At 35.8% G+C, this 15,245-nt stretch overlaps 1 protein-coding gene across 13 annotated transcripts in view; it reads right to left on the bottom strand.

Moving 5' to 3' along the window:
* Positions 1 to 15,245, bottom strand: part of PTPN4 (protein tyrosine phosphatase non-receptor type 4) — a 227,045-nt gene that overhangs the window by 24,268 nt on the left and 187,532 nt on the right. For all 13 annotated transcript variants that reach the window (XM_065560477.1, XM_065560487.1, XM_065560482.1 and 10 more), the window contains 7 exons: positions 15,189 to 15,245; positions 13,022 to 13,178; positions 11,318 to 11,484; positions 8,220 to 8,310; positions 8,060 to 8,121; positions 6,979 to 7,125; positions 3,006 to 3,134 (listed from right to left, as the gene is read on the bottom strand). In XM_065560477.1, the coding sequence (XP_065416549.1) occupies positions 3,006 to 3,134; positions 6,979 to 7,125; positions 8,060 to 8,121; positions 8,220 to 8,310; positions 11,318 to 11,484; positions 13,022 to 13,178; positions 15,189 to 15,245 (810 nt within the window). The remainder of the gene's footprint in view (positions 1 to 3,005; positions 3,135 to 6,978; positions 7,126 to 8,059; positions 8,122 to 8,219; positions 8,311 to 11,317; positions 11,485 to 13,021; positions 13,179 to 15,188) is intronic.

Genomic DNA, 15,245 nt, shown 5'->3' with positions numbered 1-15,245 from the left:
TTTAAAGTGAAAATATTTTTTCCATCTAATGCCCAATACCAAACACAGTCAGATATCTTAAAATCAAGCTATGCTTTTTCTGCCTCACACATCATTAGCAATACATAAGAACATAAAAGTGGCTATACTGGGTCAGACCAAAGATCCATCTAGCTCAGTGTCCTGTCTTCCAACAGCGGCCAATGCCAGGTGCCGCAGAGGGAATGAACAGAACAGGTAATCATCAAGTGATCCATCCCCTGTCGTCCATTCCCAGCTTCTGGCAAACAGAGGCTAGGGACACCATCCCTCCCCATCCTGGCTAATAGCCATGGATGGACCTATCCTCCATGAATTTATCTAGTTCTTTTTTGAACCCTGTTATAGTCTTGGCCTTCACAACATCCTCTGGCAAAGAGTTCCACCGACTGACTGTGCATTGTGTGAAAAAATACTGCCTTTTGTTTGTTTTAAACCTGCTGCCTATTAATTTCATTTGGTGACCCCCAGTTCTTGTGTTATGAGGAATAAATAACACTTCCTTATTTACTTTCTCCACACCAGTCATAATTTTATAGACTTCAATCATATCCCCCCTTAGTCATCTCTCTTCCAAGCTGAAAAGTTCCAGTCTTCTTCTCTCCTCATACAGAAGCTGTTCCATACTCCTAATAAAATATTTTGCAACAGAAACTTAGTGAACAATTATTTTGATGTATGCCAGAAGAGAATCCAGCTCTCACATTCTCAGCTGTGCTGGCACTGCAGGAATAATACGAGTAAAAGATAGTCAAAAACTTGCCCTTGTCTATAAAAGAAGCATATCTAACTGAATACACCCAGCGATCAAACCTGTTGAATAAGAAGGTATTATTTTTGTGCTCTCTTTTCTAACCATAACTGAACACACAACAGGTAGCCTAAAATAATAATAATTTCTAATTTAAGAAAATCAAGGAATTGGGGGATTAAAGAGTGTGGAAAATAAACATGACCTGGGGAGACTTCAGAAAGTGGGGCCAGAGGTGTGTGGTGGCAGCTCTGTCTGCAAGACAGAAAACTTAAGTAGCGGGGGGGGGGGGTTGGGAAAGGCAAACAGGGAAGGAAAGGGGCTACGCAAGCAGATGGGTGAGGGAAATGGAAAGAGAGGGACCAGCAGGTGAGGAGATCCTGAGTGCCATGGCCATAAACATCTGCAGCTATATGTGGTGTACACTGGGGTGTGTGCTAGAGTGCTGAAATGTAGAGAGACTGACCAGGCAGTGGAACAGGAGAAGCAGCTGTGTAGTAGAGCCTTCTGAAATACTAGGTACCTCTTGATGCGCTAATTAAGTGCTCAGTCAGGATTATAGAGTTACATTTAATTTATAATAAACATAAATAGCTAGTTAAGCACTTACTACATAAAAGGTACTATAAAATATACAGTAACCAAGATTTCTTCCACCGTCTATCAGCCTCAGCACAACTTTATTTTCTACCCTGACGGCCTTCCCCACCCAACCACATCCACATGCCTGCTAGACCAAAGTAATACTAAAAAAATTGCCAGATTTCTCCTGTTTTTTGGAGGATCACTGACTAGGCCTCATAAACCCTAAAATTTTGGAAGATACTCCTATATTACATCTTCAAATTCATGTAACCCCTTGCCCATGGAATTCTCAAAATTGAAAGAGAAAAATACAACTGTCCCCTTTTTGTGAAATTACACCATAACAGCCATTTGACTAGCAGTCTCCATTAACTATGATGTAATTTCTCTCAGGAGAATCTCATTCTTTCTGATGCCATTCTGTGACTTATTATTCACTTATATATAAAATATACTGTACAATATCTGAGATACAATAGAACATTTGGAGAATAGGCCTATTCTATGAGAAATTTTACAGATAAATTGACTGTTTTGGATAATTCAGCTGCAGTAACCAACAGTGAGAACTTCCCAACTGATCTTAACTACTGCAAAAGTGTACAATATCAGAAGGTTTCAGTTAGTTGGGGAGTCACATCATTCGATGTTTTAAAGATGATCATCTGCGCTCTGAATTGCACCTGGAAATGCAAAAGCAACCAGTGCAGAGCTCTTATCCTACTTAAGAGGCAAAAAATGGTATTCTAACTTTTGTGCCATTCTGTGGTAACTATCAAAATTACAAAAAGTATATTTTTGGATTAAGTTTGGAAAAACTAACTGTTTCACCTCAAACAGAGCCACTGTCTTTGAAAATATCGATCCTCTCTTGTTTGCTAAGTTACTAGGAATCAGTTCTATCTGCAAATCCTTTTTCCTCAAGTTAATACACGAAGGATACTTACCTGTAACCAGAGTTCTTTGAGATGGAGCCTGCATATTCCCAAAATTTAGAATTGTCCCCACAAATTTTGTCACCATATATCAGAAATCCAGGCCTTCATTTAAAAATATAAAAAGCTTAAAGACATTATTTTAGGAATACTATCCTCCTAATGTGGTTTGTTACCCTATTAAGAAATGTTTACCGAAAACTGTCTTCAGAGACACAAAATGTGTTTCTAGATAGCAACAATGAAAAGTTTCTAATTTCTATCCTAATCTAATGATGTTTTGAAAAGATTGAGGGAATATATTAAAATAAATCTCTAATAATTTCTTAATTAATTATTGTCATGGCTTTAGCTTTAGGATTATCTTGGACCAAACAGCTCTTAGATAATTAACACTCATCCCATGTGACTAATATAGTGCACTATACCCATAACGGGAATAAGATTAAATCTCTGTTCAATTCCCTGTAAAGGTACCACTAAATCTTTTTTGTGAACAAAAGGTATGTATTCATAAAACAGAAAATAATTCACACAAAATAAGATCTTTCAAATTGAGACTCATTTTCTATGGGATTTTAAAATTATCAATTAATTGGATATACTCAATAATCTACATGTGGACATGCTACAAAACTGGAAAGAATGTCTGCAGTTAGGTAATTCTACTTTGAGGATTCCACAGAATTTGACTAATAACTATATTATAGTTTTACCTCAAGGTTAGTCAGTGTCATCTCTCTGAAGACATAAGCAGGATTTCCTTCCTCTGAATGGCAGGTAATCTGGAAATTTCCATATGATGAGCTTCCTGTAGGCTCTGGCCAGTACTGATGGCACTTAACCTAAGGTCAAGAGGTTTTCAAAGACGACAGTCTTAAGATTCATAAACCGTTATTCTTCCTCCTTTCTAGATTCAGCAAAGTTCCCTTTTGAGCATTTTGTAATTACTGCTGACTTACTTACCGAACATACTGTAGGGGTTTATAATGGAAAATGAGCTATTAACTGCATAACTGAAATAAAAAATTTCAAACTAGTGTAATTGATATTAGTCCTAAGCAGATGAATACAATTAACTATTTTCAACTGTTTTTTGTTCATATGACATAATCAAAGGATCAAATGTTGACTCTGCAAATGCATGCAACTCCATGAAAGTTCCATATGAATAGTTGAGGGCAAAATATGGTTTAAATTAACATTGTAGGATGTGCAGTTGCCATTCACCTTGAAGGTACCCGACTTTTCCTCTGATCTAGCTGTGTGATTATTATAGAACTACACTGCCTGCAGGCTCTTAACTACTTGAATTTCATACATAAAGTCAGGTAACATCATGTAGAAGTCCTACTTCTCTTCTCAACTTTGTTTCCTTCACACAGGCCCCAACTCTTGAGTTTAGTGTAACTGAATAGTGATGCCTTTAACTTTTGATATTACTTCTTTTTAAATATTCCCTTTTGACACCACAGTGATAGGTCCCTCCTTAGATCCACTCCTAACTTCTAAAATCCTAAAATAATCCTTCCTTATGGCAGATTTACATGAAAAAGAAAACATGTTGCTATAATGTGAAAGGAGGAAGTGGCCAGTAAGCAATAACTAAGATTGCTTCAAGGTGCGTTAGGTGGTGGGTTTACCAAAATCTTTACAGTTAAATGAGAACTTTAAAGAAGACCAACTTTATGACAAACTGCTTAAATGCCCAAATATAAATAGAGGTCATTTCAGTTCATGCATACTTCTTATCTTTCTAAGCCACCTGGCAGGGTCTGTAAAAGCAGCCATATCCTGCTCCCTGAGACACTCTGGCATGCAGTGGGATAGTGACCTCATTAGACCCTTGATCAGCATTAGAGCAGTGTGAAGTCCTTTTATTTCAATATTTAGCAGCTCTCAAAGAATTCTATAAATATCAGTATTAAAAAACCTTAGAGAACTGCTATTGTGGGTCTGTTATTAGATCTGCAACGAAAATTAAAGTAAATTAAAAGGGCACTTGACCTGAAATTCCCTCTAATTGTGTTCATTTGGGAGCACACAGCATCATATAGTAAAACTGAGTCACTGAAAAATAGTTTAAAAACATTAAAAAAAAACACACCTACAATTATTTTTATGGTATTTAACAGGTCTGACAGCATAGCAAATACACGCTTATTTTAACAAGAAGAATGCACACACACAGCTGAACTGAAGTCTGAATTAATGTGACTATTCTTAACACAGACCAGATTTGCTGGCCAGGATGATAGACATCTACTGTAAAACCCAACAAATAAAACTCAGAATTATGATGAAATTTCAGGCTATTGCAATCAGTCAGTTATGCTTATGTGTTTCAAGTTCTCCAATTGCTACTGAATGTTACAAACAGTATGCAAGCTGTTTTATGAAATACACCAGGTATGTGCTAATATTTGAATGGTACTTCAGTGGACAGAGGCAACACAATGGGCAAAATTATTAAGGAGACAATATCAACCAGAGTCTCAGGTGTAGCTGAAATTAGGTGATGCCATTATGGCAACATACACATAATTATTTATAATTACTTTCTTATTTATAATTTGTACATATGCAGCTAATAACATGTAACATAACATCTTTTTGTATTAAAAGAAGCATATATAAAAATGGGGTTAAGAACTAACATGACTGACTAGTCAAAAACAAATCTTTTTAAATAAAAGATTGCATGTACAGTAGTCAATTTGCAAACACTAATAATCTTTCATTTGATTAAGCAAATACCCAGAGGCAGTACTCCATTGCGTGGAGGTACAGCTTGAAAGTAATAGAATCATAGAACTGGAAGGGACCTCGAGAGGTCATCTAGTCCAGTCCCCTGTACTCATGGCAGAATAAGTATTATATAGACCATCCTTGACAGGTGTTTGTCTAACCTGCTCTTAAAAATCTCCAATGATGGAGATTCCACAGTCTTCCTAGGCAATTTTTCCAGTGCTTAACCACCTTGACAGCTAGGAAGTTTTTCCTAATGTCCAACCTATACCTCCCTTGCTGCAATTTAAATGCATTACTTCTTGTCCTGTCCTCAGAGGTTAAGAACAATTATTCTTCCTCCTCCTTGTAGCAATCTTTTATGTACTTGAAAACTGTTATGTCCCCTCTCAGTCTTCTCTTTTCCAGACTAAACAAACCCAATTTTTTCAATCTTCCCTCATAGGTCATGTTTTCTAGACCTTTAATCACTCTTCTCTGGACTTTCTCCAATTTGTCCACATCTTTCCTGAAATGTGGTGCCCAGAACTGGACACAATACTCCAGTTGAGGCCTAATCAGCACAGAGTATAGCGGAAGATTTACTTCTCGTGTCTTGCTTACAACACTCCTGCTAATACATCCCAGAATGATGTTTCCTTTTTTTTGCAACAGTGTTACACTGTTGACTCATATTTAGCTTGTGGTCCACTATGAAACCCAGAACCCTTTCTGCAGTACTCCTTCCGAGCCAGTCATTTCCCATTTTGAATGTGTGCAACTGATTGTTCCTTCCTAAATGGAGCTCTTTGCATTTCATCCTATTTACTTCAGATCATTTTTCCAGTTTGTCCAGGTGATTTTGAATTTTATCCTAACCTCCAAAGCACTTGCAATCCTTCACAGCTTGGTATCATCCACAAATTTTATAACTGTACTCTCTATGCCATTACCTAAATCACTGATGAAGATACTGAACAGAACCGGACCCAGAACTGATCCCTGCGGGACCCCACTCGTTACACCCTTCCAGCATGATTGTGAACCACTGATAACCACTCTCTGGGAACGGTTTTCTAACCAGTGATGCACCCATCTTATAATAGCTCCATCTAGGTTGTATTTTCCTAATTTGTTTATGAGAAGGTCATGCAAGACATATCAAAAGCTTTACTATAGTCAAGACATACCATGTCTACTGCTTCCCCCCGCCATCCACAAGGCTTGTTACCTTGTCAAAGAAAGCTATCAGGTAGGTTTCACATGATATGTTCTTGACAAATCCATTCTGACTGTGACTTATCACCTTATTATCTTCTAGATGTTTGCAAATTGATTAATTATTTGCTCCATTATCTTTCCGGGTACAGAAGTTAAGCTGACTAGTCTGTAATTCTTCAGGTTGTTCTTATTTCCCTTTTTATAGATTGCCACTATATTTGCCCTTTTCCAGTCTTCTGGAATCTCTCCCATCTTCCACGACTTTTCAAAGATAAATGGATAATGGTGGATTTAAGGCTGATCCATGGATCTGGAGCCAATTCTCCAAAGAGCTCCATAGTATAATTGGCGATGGTTGTGATGTCGTGACATCGCAAGGCAAATTTATGACATTGCAAAGCAAACAATACAACACTGGTCCAGGCCTCCTTACAGGATTAAATCATCCCTGTCCAGAAACTTTAATCAGATTAAGTCTTTAAAAATTCATTTATGAAACATGAGAATCAAGACTTGTACATGTTTCAATACTACACTAAATGCTAAAACTAGTTGCATAATCCTGAAAGAAAGGGTTTAAAACTGAAACACAGGAGAGCCTTAACTGTATCAATACCTGTGAGCACTGCCATAAAAAAGAAATTCGTAACGGCCCTGTTATACCCTAGTCGTTTATGGCCGATTCAAAAAGGGATTTTTAAAATAATATGTGATTAGATTTCAAGTAGAACTTTGACTTACTCTGCCCCTTTCAACTTGAGTGGTCAACATTACAACCATAGATGAACCTTGTTCCCAAGTCATCTGCCAAAAATCAGGACAAGTGTTTGGTAATGGACCCTGACAAGCAATGTACTGGTTTATTATGCTGGAAGAAGAGATTTCCATCTAAAAGAAAACAAATTAATAATTATTTTAGTTGTTAAACAACATTACTTCTCTTGGCAACTTTAATTTATGCACCACAAATTTAGACTTTGCTAGATAATTTAAATTACATTTATAAAAAATATAGGAAAAATGAATCAATAATATCAATACTCTTAAAATGTTTATCACCAGACCACAGATAAAAGAGCTCACAAAACAAAAGAAACCCATCAAGACTGAGAAAAAATCTTATTTAAAACTGTTAAGAAATCCAAATATATTTCATTGAATTAACTGACAGACTTTAGTTGTCAAATACCTGAGCAGTCACGACCACAGGTCACAATGAAGGCATACGAAAAAACGTGACAGTTCAGTGCCAAAATAATTTTTGTAGACGTATACACATTACATCCACTGCTTACAATATTTGATAATTTAAATACTAATCCTGGAATCAAATATCTTTCCTTTGTATTCCTGAAGTGAAAAGTTAGCTGTACTTTGTTATTACTGGCTACAAGACAAAGACCTACCAGGCTAAATTTTGCTAGTCTTGAACACTGCAACAACAATGTGCATTGGGTTACTTTGTGCCAGTTTTAAATCTAGATGGCTACTTTCTCCCAACAATGACCCCATCTGAAATAAAATTCAGGCTCTTGTTGCTGCACATAAAATCTCTCAATTTGATTGAGAGTTAGTAGAAAATTATCAACCACTGTCTTTTAGATAAAACAAACCTACTAATATGTAAGCCAACTGATGAAAATACTTCCCATCTACTCTAATCTATGTTAGATTTGAGAAACATTTTCAAAAAGAGTGAATTATCTTATTTTTACATTTTCTGCTGAAAAGCTGCAGTAGCAAATTATAAATCAATTGTTCTTCTGCAGAATGCTGCCACAATGTACTTACAGTATGAATGACATGACAAAATTCAACTCACATTTATATAATTTGCATTGATGTAGTCATCATTACTCTTCAAAATGACCCGTGTAGCATCATCTGAAAAAATATTTAAAGAACATGTGTTATTTCTCTACCAAGTACAAATAAATACAGTATTTTAACTTAAAACCATATACATACACATACACACTTACAAGGCGAAATGTCTCTGTATCTATTTTTGGAAATATTTTGAGGTAATTTGGCACAAGACATTGTCATTCCAGGCTTCTTCCTATACAGTTGCTAAAAGAGAATAAAGATGGTCAGATAGTAACAGACACAACATAGGACTTGCTAGCTTTAAATTTACTACAAACATTTTAAAAGCATATAAAACAAACATGAAAACATTTTCTATTCACAAGTACGATGCAATATTAATTTTGTTCTTTTACAAGATCATTCAAGCAGCCGGACTATGTGCTCACTAAATTCGCTCAAAAGGCATAGGCTGAGAAACTGATTCGTAAGCTGTTGTAGCAGGCATGCATCTGGACAATGGCCAATACTACTGGGTACTGTGGGAACAGCACACAGTCCACTGCATCTTAACACAGAGTTTTGGGCTAGCAGATACATACTGTGAGTAGACCTTACTGAATATGCTACTGCTACGCCCCGAGCCTGCCACCATCATCCTCCTGCACTCCTACACAGTGCTGCAATGAATCTTAGTCTCCCAGTAAATGGAGTGTGCGTGTGCAAGCATTCCCTCTGCAGGTGTTCTGCTGCATTCTGGTACATAGGCTCGTATGTGAGGAGGCCGCGAGTTGCTGCCCCTAACTGAACCAGCACACTTCTCAATTCAAAGAAATATAGCGAAGAGCCCCACAGTGCATAGTGTATTACACGGAAAACAATATATACCTCCTGAAGACTCAGGGTAAAATGAAAAACACGTTAATACAAATTCTGTTTGGATGATTAACAACAAGTGTACATCTCATCATAGATTTGGATGGCACATTATAGGGAGAATAAACAGCCCCTGCCCTGATGATCTTACAATTTAAGCTAGGCAATGTGACATAACTGCTTGTTTTGATGAAGTATGCATAATGCTACCTCTATTCTTTTTTCTTAATTTTTCTTTTTATGTATTTATGTTTATTAATGTCTATTTTATTGAGTTTGCATCAAAATACAAATCATTGTAAGAGAAACTTTGGAAGATATGTTCTGTATTTCTCTTTAGTTAATGTATTTCAATCAAAACATAAGCATGGAAACAGAATTTTTATTTTAACAATTCATTTGGCTCCTGCTTTTTAATCCTTACTTGGTTATATTCCTCATTTCCAGTGTCACATCTGAGATATAACTACAACAAAAATTGATAGCAAGATAATCTATTTTTATGACTGCTCACATTATAATGATCATTACTTTAAAATATTAAGGAGTTTTTTCCTCCACATCACTTTAATGCTTCACATATAGTCTATTTAAGAGGCACAAGTTGATAAGCTGTAATATTGTGTAAGGAACTCCTGTTGAGTTATTTTTGAACCATAGTTTATTTACACCTAATATTCTGCCAACACTGAAGTGCATGAACCACATCCATTCATCCATTAGTATAATTATTTTAATATATTTTATTATTTCACTGTACCATGCCCTCATTCACTGTTGAGGTTAGGCAGGTACAATTCCTCCAAAGTCAACGGAGTGACACCCATTTACTCCAGGGGTAAGTTTAGCCTCAGTAGAACAAGAATAGTAGTTCTAATTCTGCCTCTATTTATGACTGAACAAGAAGCAAAAGAGCTGAAAAGTGAGCTTGGATATGATCACAATGGACTCAAAAGCTATTTTATTTAAGTTCCTGCGTGAAATTAAAAAAAAAGATCAAACCATTACTGTATATCAGGCAAAACATAAATATGATTTGAAATGGAAAATTATGTCCTCAAAGCATTAGTTTTAATAGTTCTACATAAGATGAGTGACCTAAGTCAACCACTTTTCAGTAATCTTAGTTTTAATTCAATAGGCTTAATAAGGCATTGCTTTAGTCTTAATTTTCAGTTTAAAGGAACACAAGATTGGTAAGCCAAAAATCTGGTTTACCTTTTTTCCTTTTTAGAACTGTTTGCAAAATGCATGCATTTTTTGTATCATTTAGTACAAAATGAATGCTTATTTTTTAAAAACAAGTATCAGTAATCTATATGATAGCCAAATGAGCAACCCCATGATAACTAATCATTATATAAGCATATGATGAAGAAAAGAGAGTTTGGCAAGGAAACAGATTTCAAGCTTCCAGGGAATTACTATAGATACCAAGTAGTAAAAAATTTCAACAGCTATGAAAAGTGCTCTATATAATTTATTGAGCACAAACCTGTCCTAAAGAGATTCCAATCCAATTTAAACACAGTCCCTAGAACAGGATCAGGTCTATAAAATATATACCATATTGACATTAAAAGGGGTATCTCTATTTGTCTAGTTATTTTAGTAAAGTAATAGATTATCTAGCCCTCCAGCCATATTACCTAATTTTAGAAACTAAGCTGGGGTGTGCTGTGTCTGTATTTTGATAGGATACCACCAAAGAACACCTGGGGGTTGAAGAAGTGGTTGTGTTGATTCAGAAGATGGTATTCTTCTCTGAGAGTCAGCAATGAGCCAATGTACAAGCATAGTATTAACTACTGCACTACTCTCTTCAAAATAAATAATAAAAATCAACTACGTATAAAAAAATTCTATTGCATTTTCCTAAAACTAGGGTTGTATTTCCCAGTACTTTGTCCTAATACTTAAATTTCATCTAAAATCTTCCCTGCAGTTTAAATTGTTTATGGTATTCTTCACTTCCTGTTTTAATTTAGGTTTTCATCCAGAGGTGGGTAAAATGAACACTGGGACTGGGACTTGGGTAAAGCTTCCTAAACCCTTCAGGTATTCTTGGATATGAAAGATGTTATATAAGCATAAGATCATTATAATTACAAAAACTTGGAGTTCCAGTTATAAACAGCTTTACAGTGTATTAAAAACATTTAGATTGTACTAGATAGTTAACGTTTTTTCTATGGTGACTATTTTGCACCTGTAGTGTTTCAACACAGAAGTTATTTGATGTTTGGCTGTTCTTTCTTTACAGCAGATGAGTCAATTGCCTTGCTGACAGATTCTAAACTCAGTCCAATATCATTCACATTTGTTCTGTTGAATCTAATTATTACCCAGAAAGAGATTGGTACATGCATACAATTACAGGTGGTACATTACTTACATCAAACTGAGCCAGAATAGTTCCAGTGATAAGCCCCTCTGCTAGTTGAATCATAGATTCCCGCAGAGCATTATCGTCCTGATGGACACCATCCAGGGGGGATTTCTCAGGGATGTACTGGAAGTCAGGCTCACTCTCCAGCTTCTCTTCCACCACATCGTAGACAGCTACAATAAATAAAGGTAGGAAGGTTGAGGGAGGCTCTAACCTAGTATGTTCTTTGGCTGTAACAGTGAATGCTCATCTTTTAAATAAGAAAAATGGCAATTCAGTATTGCTTCTACAGGAAAATCTGTGGTAGAGTACCATTAAGAGTCAGACTTTAATCCATATCAACAAAAAATTCAGTGTTCAAACTGCTCCACCCTAAAACTACATTGTTATTTAGTTTACTGTCGAGTAAGAAATGGATTTTCACATAATCAATACTGCTAAAACCCTGCTCCCTAACCTGTGTCATATCTTGCCTTCTTTACTGTAACTTTCTCCTCTTTGGCCTCCCCAATTTCCACATCACATCCCTCAAGTCACTGTAGAACCTGTTTATCTTTTTTGTTTTGCGTTTCACTTTGCCGGGAATTAATTAGGCTAAAACTGACAGACCACTGGCTAGAATGACATTCATAGGCCCTACTATAATTCTGTGAACACTCTGTGTAAAAGTACTGCCTGTAAACAAATATGTATTCAAATATACACAGTGAAGTATATATTATAGCTAGCACACAAGCATATGCTCTTTTGAAAAGTTTGCCCATAAAGTAGAACACTGTAAAAATGTGACTGAGGAAATTATGGCTACTTTTTAATTCTGCATTTTAAGGCTTTTTATTTCAACCACAACTATAAACAACACACAAAGGGGTATTAACTTGGTAAATCTGTAAACCAATTTAGCAGAATTTAATTTTATATGACTATGACAGAGGAAGAAAATATACAGAAACAATGAAATGGCTTAAATACATAGAATGGGAAGTAAAACGATTAAATAAAAGAAGCCAGAATCATGTGTCAATTGGTTGAGGTAATCTAGTGGAGTGATTTCAACTATTCCAATTATTTCTCAGTATATTTTTCTGCTACATGGCTCTTTATTGTGATTGGGTAGTGGAGCAGAATTAAACACACAGCAGCTGACTGTTGACAACATTCCAATATAAATGCCATGAACATACTGTATAAGCTTGTTTTTTTAAGCATTTTCTTTTATTAAGCTGCCTCCATTAAAAATGTTACCAATAATTCAAATAATGCTTTGAAGATATATTTTAAGTCCTTGAATACTATCATATCTATGTGACAATTTCCAATGACACCCAAAATTGCATTTGGGGGATGGACTATCCTCTGCACTACAATCAATTTGTGCAGTCATCTGGCCAATTTGTACCTAATGTGATTCAGGAATAAAATTTATGTCGAGCCCTCTTGCTAAGGACACCCAATTATTTTTCATATCCCTATTTTGGGTATTTAAATTTTGTTTTAAACACTTACTATTACAGGTATGAATGCTTGCAGTACAAGGTATTTCTCTGTATTTGTATATGATTGAAATGCTGCCTTCTTGTTGTAATCTTACGTACTTTTTCTAACGGGGAGCACCTTTTTGTAAAGAGTATTAGCATCCTTAACCCAGGACACAACGTGAAGGCTAGAAAGGAGAGGGAAGATTTGTTGTGTTACATATAAATCACTCACCATTGGGTCGTACTAGGAGCACAAGTTCCCCCAAATGCCTCTCACAGCTCTCTCTAATAAACATGACAACTTGATCATGAGTATGTTCCGCTATATCCCTGCCATTTATCAATACAACCTGGTCCCCTTCATTCAAACGAGGGACACAGAGGTCAGCCTGCAACATGAAACAAATTTAGTTTTACAAACACAGAGCACTCTAAAAACAAAGCTTTTGTATTTTGTTACTTTAAAATGGCAACATAAGAAACAGCATAACTGTGGTCAGGAATGTGGATTCTGCCAGACTCATTTATATAGTTGCCACATTGGATCAAATGATATATAAAGCATTACATAACACAGCAGACAATGCCATTCATAGGAATACTTCAATTCACAACCAGGAGTCGTCTGTCATTTCAACATGCCTTTCTGATGCTGTTACTCCCTGCTCCTTGTATGTATGCTGAAGTTGAATGGATAAGCTCTCCAGTGTTTGAATTATATTCTACATTAACACTGGGGATGCAGGACAAGCTCAAAAATCTCAGGAAGGAGGGCAGCAGCATGGCAAAATCTTGACCAATTCAATTTCACAAATCTAAGAGCAGAAAGCTTCTAATATCACATTCAAGGCAACAAAAAGAAGATGGGGGGGGGGGGGGGGCGCAAAGGAAATGCACCAAATCCAGTTAATCTGGGCAAAAAGAACAAGCAAGTGAAAATACTATTTATGTTACAATTTAACCATGATTGCAGAGAGGAAAGGGCAGTGCATTCCCCATTTATCACCACCACAGCATTGCTAGATGTTTAATCCATTCATCCAAAATTAACTGCAACAGAAACAAACCAATTTGTTACATAGAAAATAAATTAGGAAAAAAATAATTAACTGGGATAAGAACAATTTAATATAAGGATGTCAACATATACATTTTAATGATTTTATTTAGATCAAAGCTACTTTGTTGTTTTAATGTAAGCAAATGTGTCTCTTATTCTATTAATTTCTGACAGGTGCACAACACAGAGCTGGCATCACAAAGGCTGAATACCAGGCCATTATTTCTGGCAATCAACTGCCACAATATTGTGCCTAGTTTGAAGACATTAATGGTGCTCACTGAACACCAGAAACACCACCACAGAATCAGACCTGATGAATGATTCATTATGTCTGGTTTAATCTAAATCTTGACATTACTCACAACTGCATGTGTCAGTAAAAACAAAAGGGATTTGCAATTTTTAACAGAATAAAAGTTTGTCTCAACACAATTTGTGACAAAATCCCATGAATGTTTAAATTAAAAATTTATGCTAAATAACAATGTTTTTAGGGTGAGTGGGGCATTATATATCAAGAGTCAAGAAACAGCTATTATATATTATTGTAACCACTTGCAGTGATGAAACTTTATTGTATTGAGAAAATATTCATTTTTATTATTAAAGCATGCACCACACTAAACTATGAACTTTAACTTGAAAGAAAGAAAGAAAGAAAGAAAGAAAGAAAGAAAGAAAGAAAGAAAGAAAGAAAGAAAGAAAGAAAGAAAGAAAGAAAGAAAGAAAGAAAGAAAACAAACTCAGAGATAGCAATGTAAGCAGTTTACTTTTATTTAATGTAGGAATTTGTAGAAGAGCATGTAAGGGATATTGGGGAGACTATATTCTGTCTGTAGTTTATTTTCATTCCACTGTCCTCCTTTAATTAGCAAAAAAGTATTTTTAACATTATGTTTTAAATGTATTTAGTTCCAACATTTAATTGGCCACTACTTTCATTTATTATGTAAGGTAGTTAAGGAACAAGCTGTCAACAAGGTATGGGGATTACTACCCTAAAAGTAATATGTTAGAGCAATTTTATTCCTAGCAAGGTGTGGCCAGAACATTTTCCCTCAAGGAAAAAGAAAACACAAAGGAAAGGACTTACAATAATTATGATCACACACATCTAATTAGAGAAACAAGGTGGGTGAGGTAGTATCTTTTATTGGACCATTTTCTGCTGGTGAAAGAGAGAAGAGCTTCTCTCTCTCACCAATCGAAGTTGGTCCAATAAAAGGTATTACCTCACCCATCTTGTCTCTCTAATATCCTGGGACCTACATGGCTAGAACAACACTGCACACATCTAATTAAACACCACCACTTCCAAGTTTTTCTGACAACTTACTGGTGTTCCTGGAGCTACCCTGGACACTATTACCGGCATCTTCTGGTCATATCCTCC

Source organism: Chrysemys picta, chromosome 11 (assembly GCF_011386835.1).
Source record: "Chrysemys picta bellii isolate R12L10 chromosome 11, ASM1138683v2, whole genome shotgun sequence".
NCBI classification, from domain to species: domain Eukaryota; kingdom Metazoa; phylum Chordata; order Testudines; family Emydidae; genus Chrysemys; species Chrysemys picta.
This window is presented reverse-complemented; position numbering and strand designations above follow the sequence as displayed.